Raw genomic sequence first — 14093 nt, forward strand, 5'->3', positions numbered from 1 at the left:
ATGTAGCTATGATGATGTTTGCTAGTTCACCTTACATGCATTAATGTAATAACGTGGTTAGCCTACTCAACGTAAATTACACTCGAACAACATTAAGCTACTCACGCAGAGAAGAACGGCTGCTGCTGCATCATCATCCTCATCATTTCTGCTACACTGGCAGGGCTAGGGGCCAGGACTCTCCTCTTCATGTTTTTGGGGGATGTTCTAACTCCGGGTCCGATAACAGGCACCACACCCGCAGTAGATGTGCTCGGTGTGAGGTCTCGCAGCAAGCTATCAAATACGGTTCATTTCTTGGCTTTTAAAAAAACGCTATACGTCGCCAGGTGTTTCATTAGATTCGAGGTGTTACCTCCTTTGACAGTATCACAGTATCAGCTTAAAGCACTTGTTGCTGCTGAGTTTGCATCTTTTGCTGTGAAGTACAGCCAGACTTTTGACCGCTTCGCCTTGGGCGTTTTTAGCGCTGCTCTAAAAGAACGCACGTACCTGGGCCCGCCTACTATCCTTGGAAAGGTAAAACGATTATCTAGAATCCAAAGTGTATCACAGCTCAGGAAAAAAAAGCACCGAAATGTGCGCTGCTTTTCGGTCTGGTTACTACCGTTTATGTCAGAACAGGTGCCATAATGGCACTGGATACCGGGACCCATCCCTCGTGTCCGCACAAGTGATTGTTGGTTCTCACAAGTATGGTAGAATGCAGATTTCGGTCCTCACAAAGATAGCTAGACAGGAACACACACACACAGAGTAACCTGAGGTTGTTTCTCTGCAGACTGTGAGTGTAACGTGGCGGGGACGGTGAGCGCCGTGGCCGAGTGTGCTCAGGTGAGTCAGCTGACCTCAGGTAACCTGTGGTGTTAGTGAATGTTTGTTCACTGATTGGTCGGTGAGCGGTTGCAGGAGGTCGCTGCCTGTTTGGGTTTTTTTTTTCCTGTATTCGTTCCCTTTCTCTAATAAAGTCCTGGCTGCTGCTGTTGTCATGCTAATGGTTGAGATGGTTTGTTGGTGTGTGCAGGAGAGCGGTCAGTGCCACTGTAAGCCCAACGTCTGCAGCGGAACCTGCTCCACCTGCAAAGATGGCTTCTTCAACCTGCAGGAGAGCGACTACTTTGGCTGCCGGGGTGAGCGGTGCTCTGAGCACTCAGGTACAGGTGTGCTGTTTCAGCTGTTAACCTGTTGTTTTTTCAGGGTGTCAGTGTGACATCGGTGGCGCCGTGGGTCCTTCGTGCGGCGAGAGGAGCGGCCACTGTCGCTGCAGACCCAGCGTGGAGGGGCCAAAGTGTAACCTGTGAGTTCAGCACACCTCAGACAGATTTCAGGAAGTTTAACTGCAGTGAAGCTAAGTTAGGACTCCATTTCCCATAGTTCTAGTCTCCTGTAACAGACAGATGTGGTTAAATGTAGAGATGTCTGTCGTTGCCTCGGGTCGTCACGGCCTGAGTTTCTGTAGTTCTTCAGTCCGTGTTTCATCCCAGCATGCCTGTGCGTTTCACTTCATTGAACTTCCTGTGCCGGCAGACCTCGTCCGGATCACTACTTCCCTGACCTCCATCACCTGAAGTTTGAGATTGAGGAGGGAAGCATGCTGGACGGCCGGCCGGTGAGATTCGGCTACAACCCCCAAGAGTTCCCCAACTTCAGCTGGAGAGGTTATGCTCAGATGTCCCCAATTCAGGTAGGACCATAACCTTTGACCTTTTCTGTTGGCCACACCCCTAATGGTGCAAACTCGATTGTAGAGAAGATTATCCACCAAACACTGACTCAGTGCTGCCTCTGCTGGACGGCAGAGGAACAGCAGACACACATGAGCTGTAGGATGTTTTTCATCCTTATTGGAAGGATCTGATTGACGTTGTTTAAAATAATGTGTGAGTGTGTGCAGTTATTGTGTAATTATGTTACTGTGGCCCAGCTGCATGTTGTTGGGACATGTCGCAGGACTGCGTCTCAGCTCTTGCATGCATTTCAAATGTTTGCTTCCTGTCCCGTGTGAGCGTAGCAGACAGACTGTATTATGTCGCTTTGTCCTGGTTTCTGTGTCGGTGTTTTCTGTCGTCTCTGCCTCCTTTACTCAGCGTCTCTTTTGCTCTTCCTTCTCCTGCCCCTCGTCTTCCTCCTTCTCTTTCCTCCGCTCTGTGCGCCTCCTCTGATCCTCTACTTTGCTCCTCGTCCTGCTCTCTGCTCCCTTGGTAGTCGAAGGTGTTGGTGTCGGTGTCGGTCGACTCTCCGGACATCTTCTTTGTGGTGCTGCGTTATGTTAACCGGCGAGGTTCGGATGTTTGGGGCCGGATGACGGTCGTGGAGGATGGCCGGAGCCACCACTGCGGGAACTGTAAGTGCTGGGAGGGGACTCTGTGTTTCCATGGCAGCGCAGGAATCAGGAGAGGTGGGAAGTCTTCTTACTCTCTCTCGATTTCCTCGTGACGCTTCGGTCTCTGCGCTTCGGCTGCGTTTGGCTGCTGGTGGTGGCGGCGCCGTGTCTTTCCTCAGGGCCACAGATCAGTGCAGGTTTCAGGGATTTGAGGACAAATGTTGATCTTGTCTGCCCTCCAACCTCCCTCTCCCCTCCCTCCTGTCCTCTGTTTGGACGATGTCCTCGTAGACTGCGGTGAGGCTTCAGGTTTATATGAGCGAGGCAGACGTCTATCTGACTCGTTTCATCCTCAGATACATAAGCTCTGAGGGCACCACCACCAAGGGTAAAATAACAGCCTATCAGGGCAGCCGCAGAGGTAGGTTCTCCACCAATCGCATGAAAGTATCAGTAGAAGTTGAGTAGCAGAGCAGCAGAGGGGAGGAATGTGTGTTGTGCTCATTCCTAACGTCTCGGTTTGTGTCCAAGGCTCCGAACAGTCCAAGCCGATCGTCTTCGCTCCCAGCGTGGAGCCGACCTTCGTCAACGTTCCCTTTGTGGAGCCCTTCGTGCTGAACCCGGGAACCTGGACCGTGGTGATCGAGGCGGAGGGAGTCCTGCTGGTGAGACGCAAACACGTGCAAATACACAGGTGGTGACAAATCATGGCTCAGCTGTTTGTAATTCTGAGAATGAGGCTGTGTAAGCTGCTGCTGCACACCTGTAAACCACTTTGCAACCCACCGCCACCCCAGTGAGGAGGCCTCCGTGCTGCTCCCCTCACCACGTGTGCACAGGGAATGACTTTTGCTGCTCTATCCTGCAGGATTACCTGGTGCTGTTGCCCAGCGCCTACTACGAAGCTCCCATCCTGCAGATCAGAGTGAGCGAGCCCTGCACCTACAGCCCCGCCCCCGACGCCAGCCAGAAGTAAATACGCTCACGTCATTCATCTTTTGTTAGTGGTTCTGTAGCGTCGTGTTTACACACATCCCTGGCGCGAGCCCGGAGGGAGGAGCAGATGTTTAGATGCGTTGATGTGTGTGTCTCTCTCTCAGCTGTCTGCTCTACAAGTACCTGTCTCTGGACTCCTTCCCCTCCATCTCGGGCAACGATGCCAGCTGCCGCAACGACAACCACCTGCCCCGCCCCTGCCCGACCGAGAAGGTTTCCCCGCGTCACCCCGACATGGCCGTCTGCAGCGGTTTGGATGTAAGACAGCCGTGAAATGTGTCCACAGGTGAAACGTGCAGGTTAAATTAACGTCTTCGGTTTCTGCGCAGATCAGCGTCGAGCTGCGAGGGCGCCTCTCGTCTCCGGGCGACTACGTCCTGGTCCTCGAGTATTCCAGCGAAGAAGAGCTTCCTCAGACGCTGTCCGTCACTGTCAACGTGCCGGGAGCGAGAACGCACCGACACAGAGTCACCTTGCTGCAGTGCAGATACAGGTAAGCTGCAAGGCTCCTCCCCCCACTACAGAGAAGGACGTGTTTGAAAGCGCGCTGCCTCATGCTAAGTCATTTAAATGTGTGTGCGTGCGTGCGTGTGTAGCTTCCTGTGTCGAGTCGTGGCCGTCGACGAGCGGAACAGAGTGGCGGTCTTCTCCCTCTCCTCAGACGCAGAGATCCAGCTGACCGCTGACCGAGCCACCTTCTTCCTGGTGAGAGTCACTCTCGCATCACATGATCGGTCACCTGATCAGCTCGATCCTAATGCGTGTTGCACATGTGTTTCAGCACAAAGTGTACCTGGTGCCCAGACAGCAGTTCAGCATGGAGCACGTAGCCCCGCGCGTCCACTGCATCAGCACGCACGGACACTTCTCACCTGACAGCTCCTCCTGCGTCCCCTCACGCTTCCTGACCCCGTCAGACTCTCTGTTCCTGAAGGAGGGCCAGAGCTCCTCCACCCTGCAGGAGCCCGCCTCCCCTGCTGGTGCGCCTCCTCTGAGAGAGGAGCCAGACTGGATGGGATTGGAGAGACCGCCGTTCGGAGCGGAAAACACCGACCACGTGCGGCTGGACTCGCTGCAGGTACTGATGGTGATGGGGCGTGTTGTTGGGGGGTGTTTAGTTTAGATATGCGTGACGTCGCACGCGATCCGTTTTTATCTCAGGTGAAACATAACGGAGTTACAGAACCCGACTGAGACGTGCACACATTTTAAAGGATCGATAAAAATCCCACGAATGTGTCTGACACCGTAATCATTCCTCTCCCGTCGCCTCCTTTACCCAGAATGCAGTGATGTACTCTGCCCGGGTCCATGCCCTCGGCCGCTACGTTTTCATCCTCCACTACCACCAGCCTCTGCACCCCACCTACCCCGTACAGGTCTTCATTAACGGGGGGCGGATCTGGCAGGGTAAGGACACAGTCTGATCCTGGATCTGCTGCATCACCGTCAGTGATGACAAGCTAGTCAGGTTATTCTCACCACAGACTGTATATAAAAGATGGACATAAACCTGTGGCTGGAGTTTGAGGCTCAGTTTTCAAAGCTGTAATGAAACATGTTCAGACTGCATGTGCATCACACACACAGCGATACCTGCTAATCAGTAACATCCAATCAAAATCATGAATCTCACTGTGCATCAAAACTGGAGCTCCGCCCTGTTATTGGTCACATGATGTCACTAAAAATGCTCCTGAAGGCTCCAACAGCACAAACAGGCCCAGAGGTCAGGTGAAGCTAGCAGACAGCTAGCAGCTACAGCCGCCTGTCAGTAACAGAGGCCACGCCCCCAATAATGCAAACTTTTAGGCTTAAAATCATTTAGAAGCCTGTGGGACTGACTCACTGCTGCCTCTGCTGGGCATCAGAGGAACTGCAGCTTCTGGTGCTGGGGGCTGATGATTGGCTCTATTTTGTTCCTGTTTCTCAGGACACGTCAACGCCTCGTTCTGTCCTCACGCTTACGGCTGCCGTGACGTCCTGGTGTCGGAGAATCAGATCATTCTGGATGTGACGGACCACGAGCTACTCGTCACGGTGCAGATACCCGTGGGGAAGACGCTGTGGCTGGTCAGTGTCGCTGCTCTGCATCACAGCTACGCTTGATGCTGCAGAATGACATTCAGGGATAGTTTTTTCCTTTGAGGTGGAGATGAGGCAGCAGCTGACGTTCTTCCTCGTGTCTGCAGGATTACCTGCTGGTTGTTCCTGAGTCGAGCTACAGCTCCAGCTACCTGAGCGAGGAGCCGCTGGACAAATCCTACGACTTCATCAGACTCTGCGGTCAAAACAGCTTTTACATCAGGTGAGCGGGTGAAGATGCTGGGCAGTAGTTTAGCGTGTTAGCGTCATCCCCACAGGTGTGAACTCTTCCTCTCTCCCGCAGTCCCTCCTCCTCGCCGTTCTGCCTCAGCTCGGCCATATCTCTGTCAGCCTTCGTCAACAACGGCGCGCTGCCCTGTGCCTGCCACGAAGTCGGAGCTGAGAGCGACACCTGCGAACGCTTTGGCGGTCAGTGTCGCTGCAGGCCCAACGTGATTGGACGAGACTGCTCCACGTGTGCCACGGGTTACTGGGGATTCCCCAACTGCAGACGTGAGTGTTCGCCTGAACAGATCATTCACCATCTCACCTTTCCTGTATTTTCAAGTCGTCTTTAAGCAGAAAAATGGAACAACTGAAGTGTGCAGACGAGTGTAAGGCTGCGCGATGAAACGCTGCAGGGACGGCGTCCGAGATTCACACTTATTTATTCATAAAACTTTTATTTTGCTGTGAAGAAGGCGCGTGGGGTTTTTCCTGTCTCGCTCCCTTGTGTTCCTGCTCTCACTCACCTTCCCGTGTCACCTGCAGCCTGTGACTGCGGTTCGAGGTTGTGCGAGCCGGTGACGGGGGACTGCATCTGCCCGCCGAGGACCGTCCTCCCAGAATGCACCGAGTGCGAGCCTCAGACGTTTGGCTGCCACCCGCTGGTGGGCTGCGAGGTCTGCAACTGCTCTCACGCTGGCATCATCGCGCCCGATGTGAGCTGCGACACGCTCAGTGGGCAGTGCAGGTAAGACGAACAGGAAGCGACCTCAGGACAAAGAGGGGTTGTGTGTGTTTGTCTCGCTCCGGTGGCTGTGTGCTCTCTGAAGCTGCCAGGTTTAAACTTTCCGACTGCCTGATCCTCTGCAACATTTCTTTGTGAAGTTTCTATAATTTTACAAACTCCGAGGTTTTTTTGGATAGCCCAATTTCAGATTGATACCTCTCTCGTGTCCGTTATGCACGTTTTCACCACCAGGGGGCAGATCAACTATGTTGCTGCCATCTCATGTGCAATATCTCAGTCTTTCCTTGTTCTGTGCAACATTTTGGTCTCAGTGGAATTACCATCCCCACCCCAAATGAGCATAGCCCCTCCACTCTTATTTATTTATTTAATATATTATATAACTGCCCTGTATACAGCCCCACAATGTTTCTGTTTCAGTGTTTCTACGCATACACCATGTATATAGTTTACTCACATATATCTATACATAGATTTTGCTTTTTTTCCTCGTTGTATATTGTTTTCTTTACTTTTGCACCTTTGTGGTTCACTGTGCAAGAAACCGCACAATGACAATAAAAAGCTCTAAAGTTTATTTTGTTTATAACCTCATTTCTCTTCCGCCTCCTTTCCTAAGGCTGCCATCACACAAGAGAACAGCTTCTTAATGATCTAATGTAATCAAGCTCACGCTGACCCAGTGCACCACCTTGTGGTGAACAGTGTTATTACCCTAGACTGCAGCTGTAGGTGTCTTTCCTCACTTCTCACACACATGTCAGGTATTCATTACGCTTACTGTAAACCTCACAATAACCTAACTGTGACCATGACACAAAAAATGTCCTCAAACTTGTGGAGACGGATATTTTGGTCCCCACAAGGCTGGTAAACTTCCAATTTTGATCCCACAAAGATGTGAGTACATGCTCACACACACAGACAGAGGTCAAAGGTTATAGAAGCTGAGATTCGGCACAACGTTTTCTGTTTCCAGATGTCAGAACAACATCGTCGGACGTCAGTGCGACCGCTGTGCCCCCGGTTTCTACGGTTACCCCAACTGCAGACCATGTGACTGCAACGAGGCGGGGGCCGAGGAGGAAGTGTGTGACCCGTCCACAGGACAGTGTCTCTGCAAGGTTTGCACTCACGTACACAAACGCACAAACGTACACGAGTCTGTCATGTTTGTGTGTCTGACATTGCTGTATGTGTGCGTGCGTGTGTGTGTGTGTGTTCCCCCTGCAGGAGAACGTCCAGGGTCCTCGCTGTGATCAGTGCAGAGATGGTACGTTCCACTTGGACCCGACCAACCCAAAAGGATGCACCAGCTGTTTCTGCTTCGGAGCCACCGGCCGCTGCCACAGCTCCAGCATGAGGCGCACCGAGGTGCTCGTCTACATCCCATAATATGCTTGTTTTGTTAAACACAACCTGATGTTTGTGGTAGTTTTTCTGCAGCGAGCTGATCCTGACTCGAGCTCACAGAGTTTCAGAAAGCTGCTGAATGCTGTGACGTTTCCACATGCTCACTGATTTACTGACTTTGAGCCTCACAGCAGCCGCGTCGTCTCTGCAGGTCATGGACATGGAGGGCTGGGTGCTGCTGGGAGCCGACAGGCAGGAAGTCCCCGTAATCGTGTATCCAGATCAGGACCTGGTAGAGGCCGACATCACCGACGTGCCCGATGTTTATCAGGAGCTGTACTGGCACGCTCCGAACACTTACCTGGGAGACAAGGTGAGTTATTCCAGTTAAAGATCAGTCAGGTGCTGTAAGAACCGGGCGGGTAGTTGGAGTCTGAACACGCCTTTATCTGATGGATCTGTGTGCACTCAGAGAGGATGAGGGTGAAGATGAGCCAGCAGTGAGCCTGAGCCATCTCCAGGTGCAGATCTGTTTTTAAAGCTTACGGCCTCACAGAGTCCCAGAATCCCTCACTCTGTTACAGACACGTCCCACACAGCCGACCAAAGGCTCAGACGGAGATCAGCAGCTTTCATGTGTGAAAGCGTCACCCTTTATTCTGACGGTTAAATCCCCCGCTGTTACGCTCCAACGACCGGCTTCAGATGGCAGCCTGCTGCAACCTGCATGCGCGCAGCAGACGTGCAGGTTTTATCTGTCGCAGATAAACTGCAGGCCGCGCTTTGTGTTTCATCAGCCTGTACGCCGCGTGGTGCTCTGTTTGTGTCTGAGCTTTGATCTGCTCCTGTCTGCACAGGTCTCCTCCTACGGAGGCTATCTCAGGTACCGTCTGCACACGCAGACCATGAGAGGAGACGTGCTGCCTCTGCCCGCCGAGGCCCCGAAACCCGACATCATCCTCAAGGTGCAAAGCACGCACACGCACGTGCACACACAGACACACACACCTGTGCCCTCTCATATGTAGCGTTAGCTGTGTGTTAGCATGCTGACAGCTTTACTTCCTGTTTCTGTTGTCCAGGGTAACCAGATGACCCTGGTGTTCATGGAGAGAGAATACTCGTCCCCTGAGGAGCCTCACCTGGGCATCGTCCACATCGTTGAGGTAACGTCACCTGTGCATTCTTCTGTGATATTAGAAAGCTGTTGACTCCTGACCCCATGAGAGGCCTCAGGAAGCCGTTTTAGAGGTTCCCTGTAAACACTTGTGCAGCGTAAGCTCTGGTCAGCTAGTGCACCTGTACCTGTCACTCAGCTGATGTCAGAACGTGACCTCACAGCGGAGCCGATGACGATGTTTTCTTCGTGTCCTTCCTGTGCTTACAGGGAAGTTTCCGTCACTTTCGGACCGGTAACCCGGTGTCCCGAGAGGAGCTGATGATGGTTCTGGTCGGGCTGGAGTCTCTGCAGATCCGAGCCCTGCACTCCCAGTCAGCCCAGTCCGTGTCGCTGCGTGGCGCCGTGCTAGAGGGTGCAGAGAGCCTGCCTGTTGGACGCCACGCCAACAATGTGGAAATCTGCATGTGTCCCGCCAACTACCTGGGAGACTCATGCCAGGTGAGGGACGGGGTTTGGATCTGGATTTGTTGGGGTGGTGACTCGCAAAGAGGAGGCGGTGATGGCGGATAAAGGTTAAAGGTCGTGATGTGTGTGTGCAGAGATGTGCTCCGGGGTACTACAGAGACACCATCGGCCTGTTCCTGGGGAAGTGTGTTCCCTGTAGCTGTAACGGACACTCGGACCAGTGTTTGGATGGATCTGGGATCTGTGTGGTGAGGAGCTCTGATTGCACGCTGCCTCCTGACGTCCTCTCGCTCTGATGTCACGGATCTCTAACCATTCTTGTCTCTGTCCGTCAGAACTGCCGGCACAACACGGCCGGCGACCACTGTGAGACGTGCCAGGGGGGGTTCCTAGGTAACAACAGCGTGGATGGTCAGGCCGTGACGTGCTCCAGCTGCCCCTGCCCGCTGAGAGCTCCATCCAACAAGTCAGTACCTCCACTCCCTATGCCTCAGCCCATTCCTGTATGTTTGTTGGGAATACTGGGAATTTAGCATGAATTTAAGGTTCAATGATTCAGGCGCATTTAGTGTTTAGTCATCAGTAAATATGGAAGCTGAAAATGTTAAAGGCCCCACATTGCTGCCCTGAGGAACGCCACAAGTAACATTTCCTGTTTTTCAAACTAAGAGTCTCCCACGTGCTTTGATGCTGTCCTGATTTGTAGTTTTTCACTCTTCTTCCTTCCTGTCTGTCTGTAGTTTTGCAGAGGGCTGCGTGCAGAGAGGTGACAGCATGCAGTGTCGCTGTATGCCCGGCTACGCCGGACCGAACTGCGAAAGGTAAACGAGTGGAGCCGCGCTCCAGACGTCCGTACTAAACATGCTCCTCACAGTGAGGTCAGCGGGCGACCTCGTCTCCAAATACTCAGGGTTCAGGAGCTCCACCCATGTAAGAGGGCCAATCAGAAAGAATGTTGGTCTGCAGGGGGAGGAGCTTAAACAGCCTGTTTCAGACAGAAGATGAAGTGAGGGCTGATGGTGCTGAAATCACCCTGAAACGTTCTCAGTCATTAAGAAATCAAATAAAAATTAATAATTCTATGAAATGAATGATAAAGTTAAATATACAAACTAATGATGCTGGTAGGAAGGAAAACGCCACACGCTGTGTATCCATCATAATCATCAGGTATTTCAGTTAAAAATGCTTCACCTGTCGGCCTCTCTCACAGGTGTGCCCCAGGTTTCTACGGCAACCCGGTGGTTCTGGGCAGCCGGTGTCAGACGTGCGATTGCAGCGGGAACTCGGACCCCAACATGCTGTTCACCGACTGCCACCCGCTGACGGGACACTGCCTCAGCTGCATGCACAACACGGCCGGGCCGCGCTGCGAGAGCTGTGCCCCCGGTTACTACGGCGACGCCATTAACGCCAAAAACTGCACCCGTGAGTTCGGCGTCCCGCGGTCACGTGATCAGGTTTGGCAGTGCAGGCTGCAGGTGGATTCAGCGTGTGTGTGCTTTCTAATGCAGAGTGTGACTGCTCTCCGTGTGGAACCGAGTCATGTGACCCGCACAGCGGACAGTGCCGCTGCAAGCCCGGAGTCACCGGGCCGCTCTGCGATCGCTGCGAGGTGAGAGCGCTCTCTGAGGTCACATCACCACAACATCTGTCATTTAAACACGGCCGCCATGTTGGAAGTGGTCTAGAGCCGCACGAGGAGTCGACAGTGATCCACGCGGCGGCGCCATCTTTAGAACATATGAATGTAGCTCAGACTGTCACAGAGTGATGACAGAAAGAGGTCTGTGAATACTTTTTAAAAACATACATACAACGGAAACATACGTTTTTCTAAATGAGTCACAAAAAAACGAGCCGTATAAGAGGAGAAACGGCGTGCTGGGTCAGGTGATTCATGATGTAACGAGGTCAGAGGTCAGTCCTGCGGTTGGTGACGTGTTTGCTCAGTTTCAGAACACGTATGTTATTCTAAAATGCTCATTCAGATTATTGTTACTCCTCCTCTCAGGATGGCTCCTTTGGCTTCGACTCGTGCTCCGGCTGCCGTAAGTGTGACTGTGACGCCGCTGCGGCGCTCGTCCAGCCGTGTGACCCTCAGAGCGGTCAGTGCGCCTGCAGGCCTGGAGTGAGCGACTCGAGCTGCCGGCAGTGCGCTCCTGGATTCTGGGACTACGGACCCAACGGCTGCAAGAGTGAGGAAACACAAACATCATCACACAAAAGAGGGGTAGGCGGGAAGGTAGGCGGGAAGGTTGGCAGGAAGGTTGGCGGTCCGATCCCCACCTGCTCCAGTCTGGTTGCCAAATATCCTTGGGCGTGATACTGACCCCAAGCTGCTCTCTGAAGCCTCCCTGTGCATGTGACTGTTAGAAAGCAAGAGCTCAGGTAGATTAGCACAGGAACATCGACTGCGTGACACACACACAGATACCTGCTAACACCATGCCGCCATGTTATTGGTCAGATGATGTCATTAAAGGCTCTGACGGCCTTTAATGACATCATCTGACCAATAACAGATGATGTCTGTCAGTGTGAGGCAGCTGCAGCGGCCTGATCAGTCACTGCGCTGCATGTTGGTGTGTTTAACCTGAAGCCCCTCCCTCACCTGCAGAGTGTGACTGCAGAGGAGGACACTGCGACCCGCGCACAGGAGAGTGTCGCTGTCCCGACGGGATGACGGGCCGACAGTGTGACGTCTGTTTGCAGAGGTACAGCGTCCCGACGGAGGACCTGCACGGCATCCACTGCGAGCGTGAGTCTCACACACTCAGAGGCTCTTTGCAGCGTTTGTAATCCGGTGAAGCTCAGCGTGTGCGTTTTTCTCTCAGTGTGCGACAGCTGCGTCGTCGTGCTGCTGGAGGATCTGGAGAGGCTCGACGACGACTTCCTGTCGGCGTCGGCTCGGCTGAGGAGCCTGAACGCCAGCTCCGTGGCCCGGGCTCAGCTGCAAAGCCTCGACAAGTCCATGGAGGACGCCGCTGTGAGTTCACGCACAAGCACACACCTGAGGCTGCGAGCACCGTGCTGCAGGGGCACTAATCAAACTCACTTTCCCATGATTCAGCGGGCCATTGAGGACTACAACAACACACTGCAAGACAGCCTGAGTCGCACCGACATGCTGGAGGCAGAAATCAGCACCATCAGTGAGGACATCGACGAGCTGCAGAACAAAGTGAGGAGCGCACACACACACACACACACACACACACACACACACACGATTGTTCCGATGGTCCAGATCCACACTTTGGGAGCGCCTCCTGTAAAGGCCCGCTCTTCTCTGAGCTTTAATCCTGAGCCAGGGCAGCGAGGAGGGCGGGGTCTGCTGTGTCTCCGGTGGTGCATTCACGGGTGATCGGAAAAACCTGACTTCATGATGCAGACCTGTCACCGGGCCGTAGGCTAACGCTAACATTCCAGACTCACGGCGACGATTCCTCGACGCCAGTTCGGTTTCCGTTTGTTCAAACTGTCTGTCGACGTTTTACAGGCAGCAGGAAGAAGAGCACACAGGTTTGTATCACACGTGCGTCATTAACACACATAAAATCTGACAGCTGTCTTTTTTTCCAGACGTCGGCAATGACCAGCCGGGTCGGCGAGCTACACAGTGGCACAAACAGAACGTACCGGTGGGCCGAGGATGTGTTGTCCCTCCTCGGGAACGTGAGCGCCAATATAAACGGTACGGCGCGAGAACAGAGTTTCAAATCTGAAGACCTGACAGGAGGCAGAGCGATGCTTGGACCCTTGTGCTTGTGTGTCCACAGAACTTCTGCTGAGGTCGAACAGTTCTTCGCTAAACGAGACGGAGGCAGAGGAGGATGGCGAGGAGAGGGAGAGGAAGATGAGGGAGGTGCAGGCCATGCTGAGGGAGATGAGGCACAGGAGCTGCACAGGTCAGAAGAAGATGGCCGACAAAGAGAAGGCAGAGGCTGAGAAACGTAAGTTTATTCATTTTAATCAGCTGTGATGAGCACGCTCAGTCTAACCCACAGACCGATCTGACGAGAGAGACGACCTTCAAAGTAAAACAGGAAAGTAGGGCTGCACGATTAATCGTTAGAAAATCGCGATCTCGATTCATACTTATGTGCGATCTCATTTCCAAATGACAACGATTTTTAAAAAAAAGACGACGACTGTACCGCATTTTGATCCGGGACGTAATCTGCATGAAAACAAGCGCTCACTCTTCCTGCTCAACAAATGACAAGGGCGGAGCCTTATACCACGTGATACAGAAGCTGTGCCGTGTGATGCTAAAATTAGCAGGGAAACAACAACGGAGAGCACGTCAGGGATGACGAGAAAGTGACAGGAGAAGATCCGTCCCGGTCAACCACCCAAACATCAATAACAGGAACCTTATACAGCGCTTCCCTATACACGTCGAACTCCCGCAGGCACAAAGACATTATGGAGGCTATCACTTATCACCTGACCAAAGATATGGCTCCATCAACACTGTGCAAAAGGAGGGATTTAGGAAAACGATCAACACCCTAGACAAACGCTGCACAGTGCCGTCCCGCAACTATTTTTCTATTGTTGCAGTACCTGCTCTATACACGCAGCGTCGAGCAACGGTGGAGACGGAATTTCAAGCAGTACAACATTTTGTTGTTTTTATGTTTATTTATTGTTTTTATGTTCAGTCTCAACTGTTACGAAGTTGATGTGCAGTTAATAAGTGCAATAAATATTTATACTGGAAAAGAAAATCGTGAGAGAATCGTGATCTCAATTCTAAGCCAAACAATCGT

At 52.6% G+C, this 14093-nt stretch overlaps 1 protein-coding gene across 3 annotated transcripts in view; it reads left to right on the forward strand.

Moving 5' to 3' along the window:
• lama5 (laminin, alpha 5) overlaps window positions 1-14093 on the forward strand; it is a 75977-nt gene that overhangs the window by 40960 nt on the left and 20924 nt on the right. For 2 of the 3 annotated variants that reach the window (XR_003270857.1, XM_026154944.1), the window contains exons 19-51: window positions 782-834; window positions 1025-1130; window positions 1198-1297; window positions 1528-1684; window positions 2206-2344; window positions 2855-2988; window positions 3192-3295; window positions 3424-3577; window positions 3649-3812; window positions 3916-4024; window positions 4101-4397; window positions 4603-4729; window positions 5253-5392; window positions 5512-5627; window positions 5709-5917; window positions 6176-6377; window positions 7357-7501; window positions 7611-7751; window positions 7942-8103; window positions 8588-8695; window positions 8813-8896; window positions 9118-9348; window positions 9450-9563; window positions 9651-9781; window positions 10056-10136; window positions 10529-10743; window positions 10830-10930; window positions 11330-11513; window positions 11936-12076; window positions 12153-12304; window positions 12389-12499; window positions 12901-13012; window positions 13098-13271. Coding sequence is in view for 2 of the 3 variants with exons in the window: in XM_026154944.1 (XP_026010729.1) it covers window positions 782-834; window positions 1025-1130; window positions 1198-1297; window positions 1528-1684; window positions 2206-2344; window positions 2855-2988; window positions 3192-3295; window positions 3424-3577; window positions 3649-3812; window positions 3916-4024; window positions 4101-4397; window positions 4603-4729; window positions 5253-5392; window positions 5512-5627; window positions 5709-5917; window positions 6176-6377; window positions 7357-7501; window positions 7611-7751; window positions 7942-8103; window positions 8588-8695; window positions 8813-8896; window positions 9118-9348; window positions 9450-9563; window positions 9651-9781; window positions 10056-10136; window positions 10529-10743; window positions 10830-10930; window positions 11330-11513; window positions 11936-12076; window positions 12153-12304; window positions 12389-12499; window positions 12901-13012; window positions 13098-13271 (4698 nt within the window). In the remaining variant the exon portion in view is untranslated. Of the gene's footprint in view, window positions 1-781; window positions 835-1024; window positions 1131-1197; window positions 1298-1527; window positions 1685-2205; window positions 2345-2614; window positions 2745-2854; window positions 2989-3191; window positions 3296-3423; window positions 3578-3648; window positions 3813-3915; window positions 4025-4100; window positions 4398-4602; window positions 4730-5252; window positions 5393-5511; window positions 5628-5708; window positions 5918-6175; window positions 6378-7356; window positions 7502-7610; window positions 7752-7941; window positions 8104-8587; window positions 8696-8812; window positions 8897-9117; window positions 9349-9449; window positions 9564-9650; window positions 9782-10055; window positions 10137-10528; window positions 10744-10829; window positions 10931-11329; window positions 11514-11935; window positions 12077-12152; window positions 12305-12388; window positions 12500-12900; window positions 13013-13097; window positions 13272-14093 lie in introns of all 3 variants that reach the window. The other variant, XM_026154945.1, reaches the window with a different exon arrangement.

The sequence above is a fragment of the Astatotilapia calliptera genome, chromosome 20 (assembly GCF_900246225.1).
Source record: "Astatotilapia calliptera chromosome 20, fAstCal1.2, whole genome shotgun sequence".
Lineage (NCBI taxonomy): Eukaryota > Metazoa > Chordata > Actinopteri > Cichliformes > Cichlidae > Astatotilapia > Astatotilapia calliptera.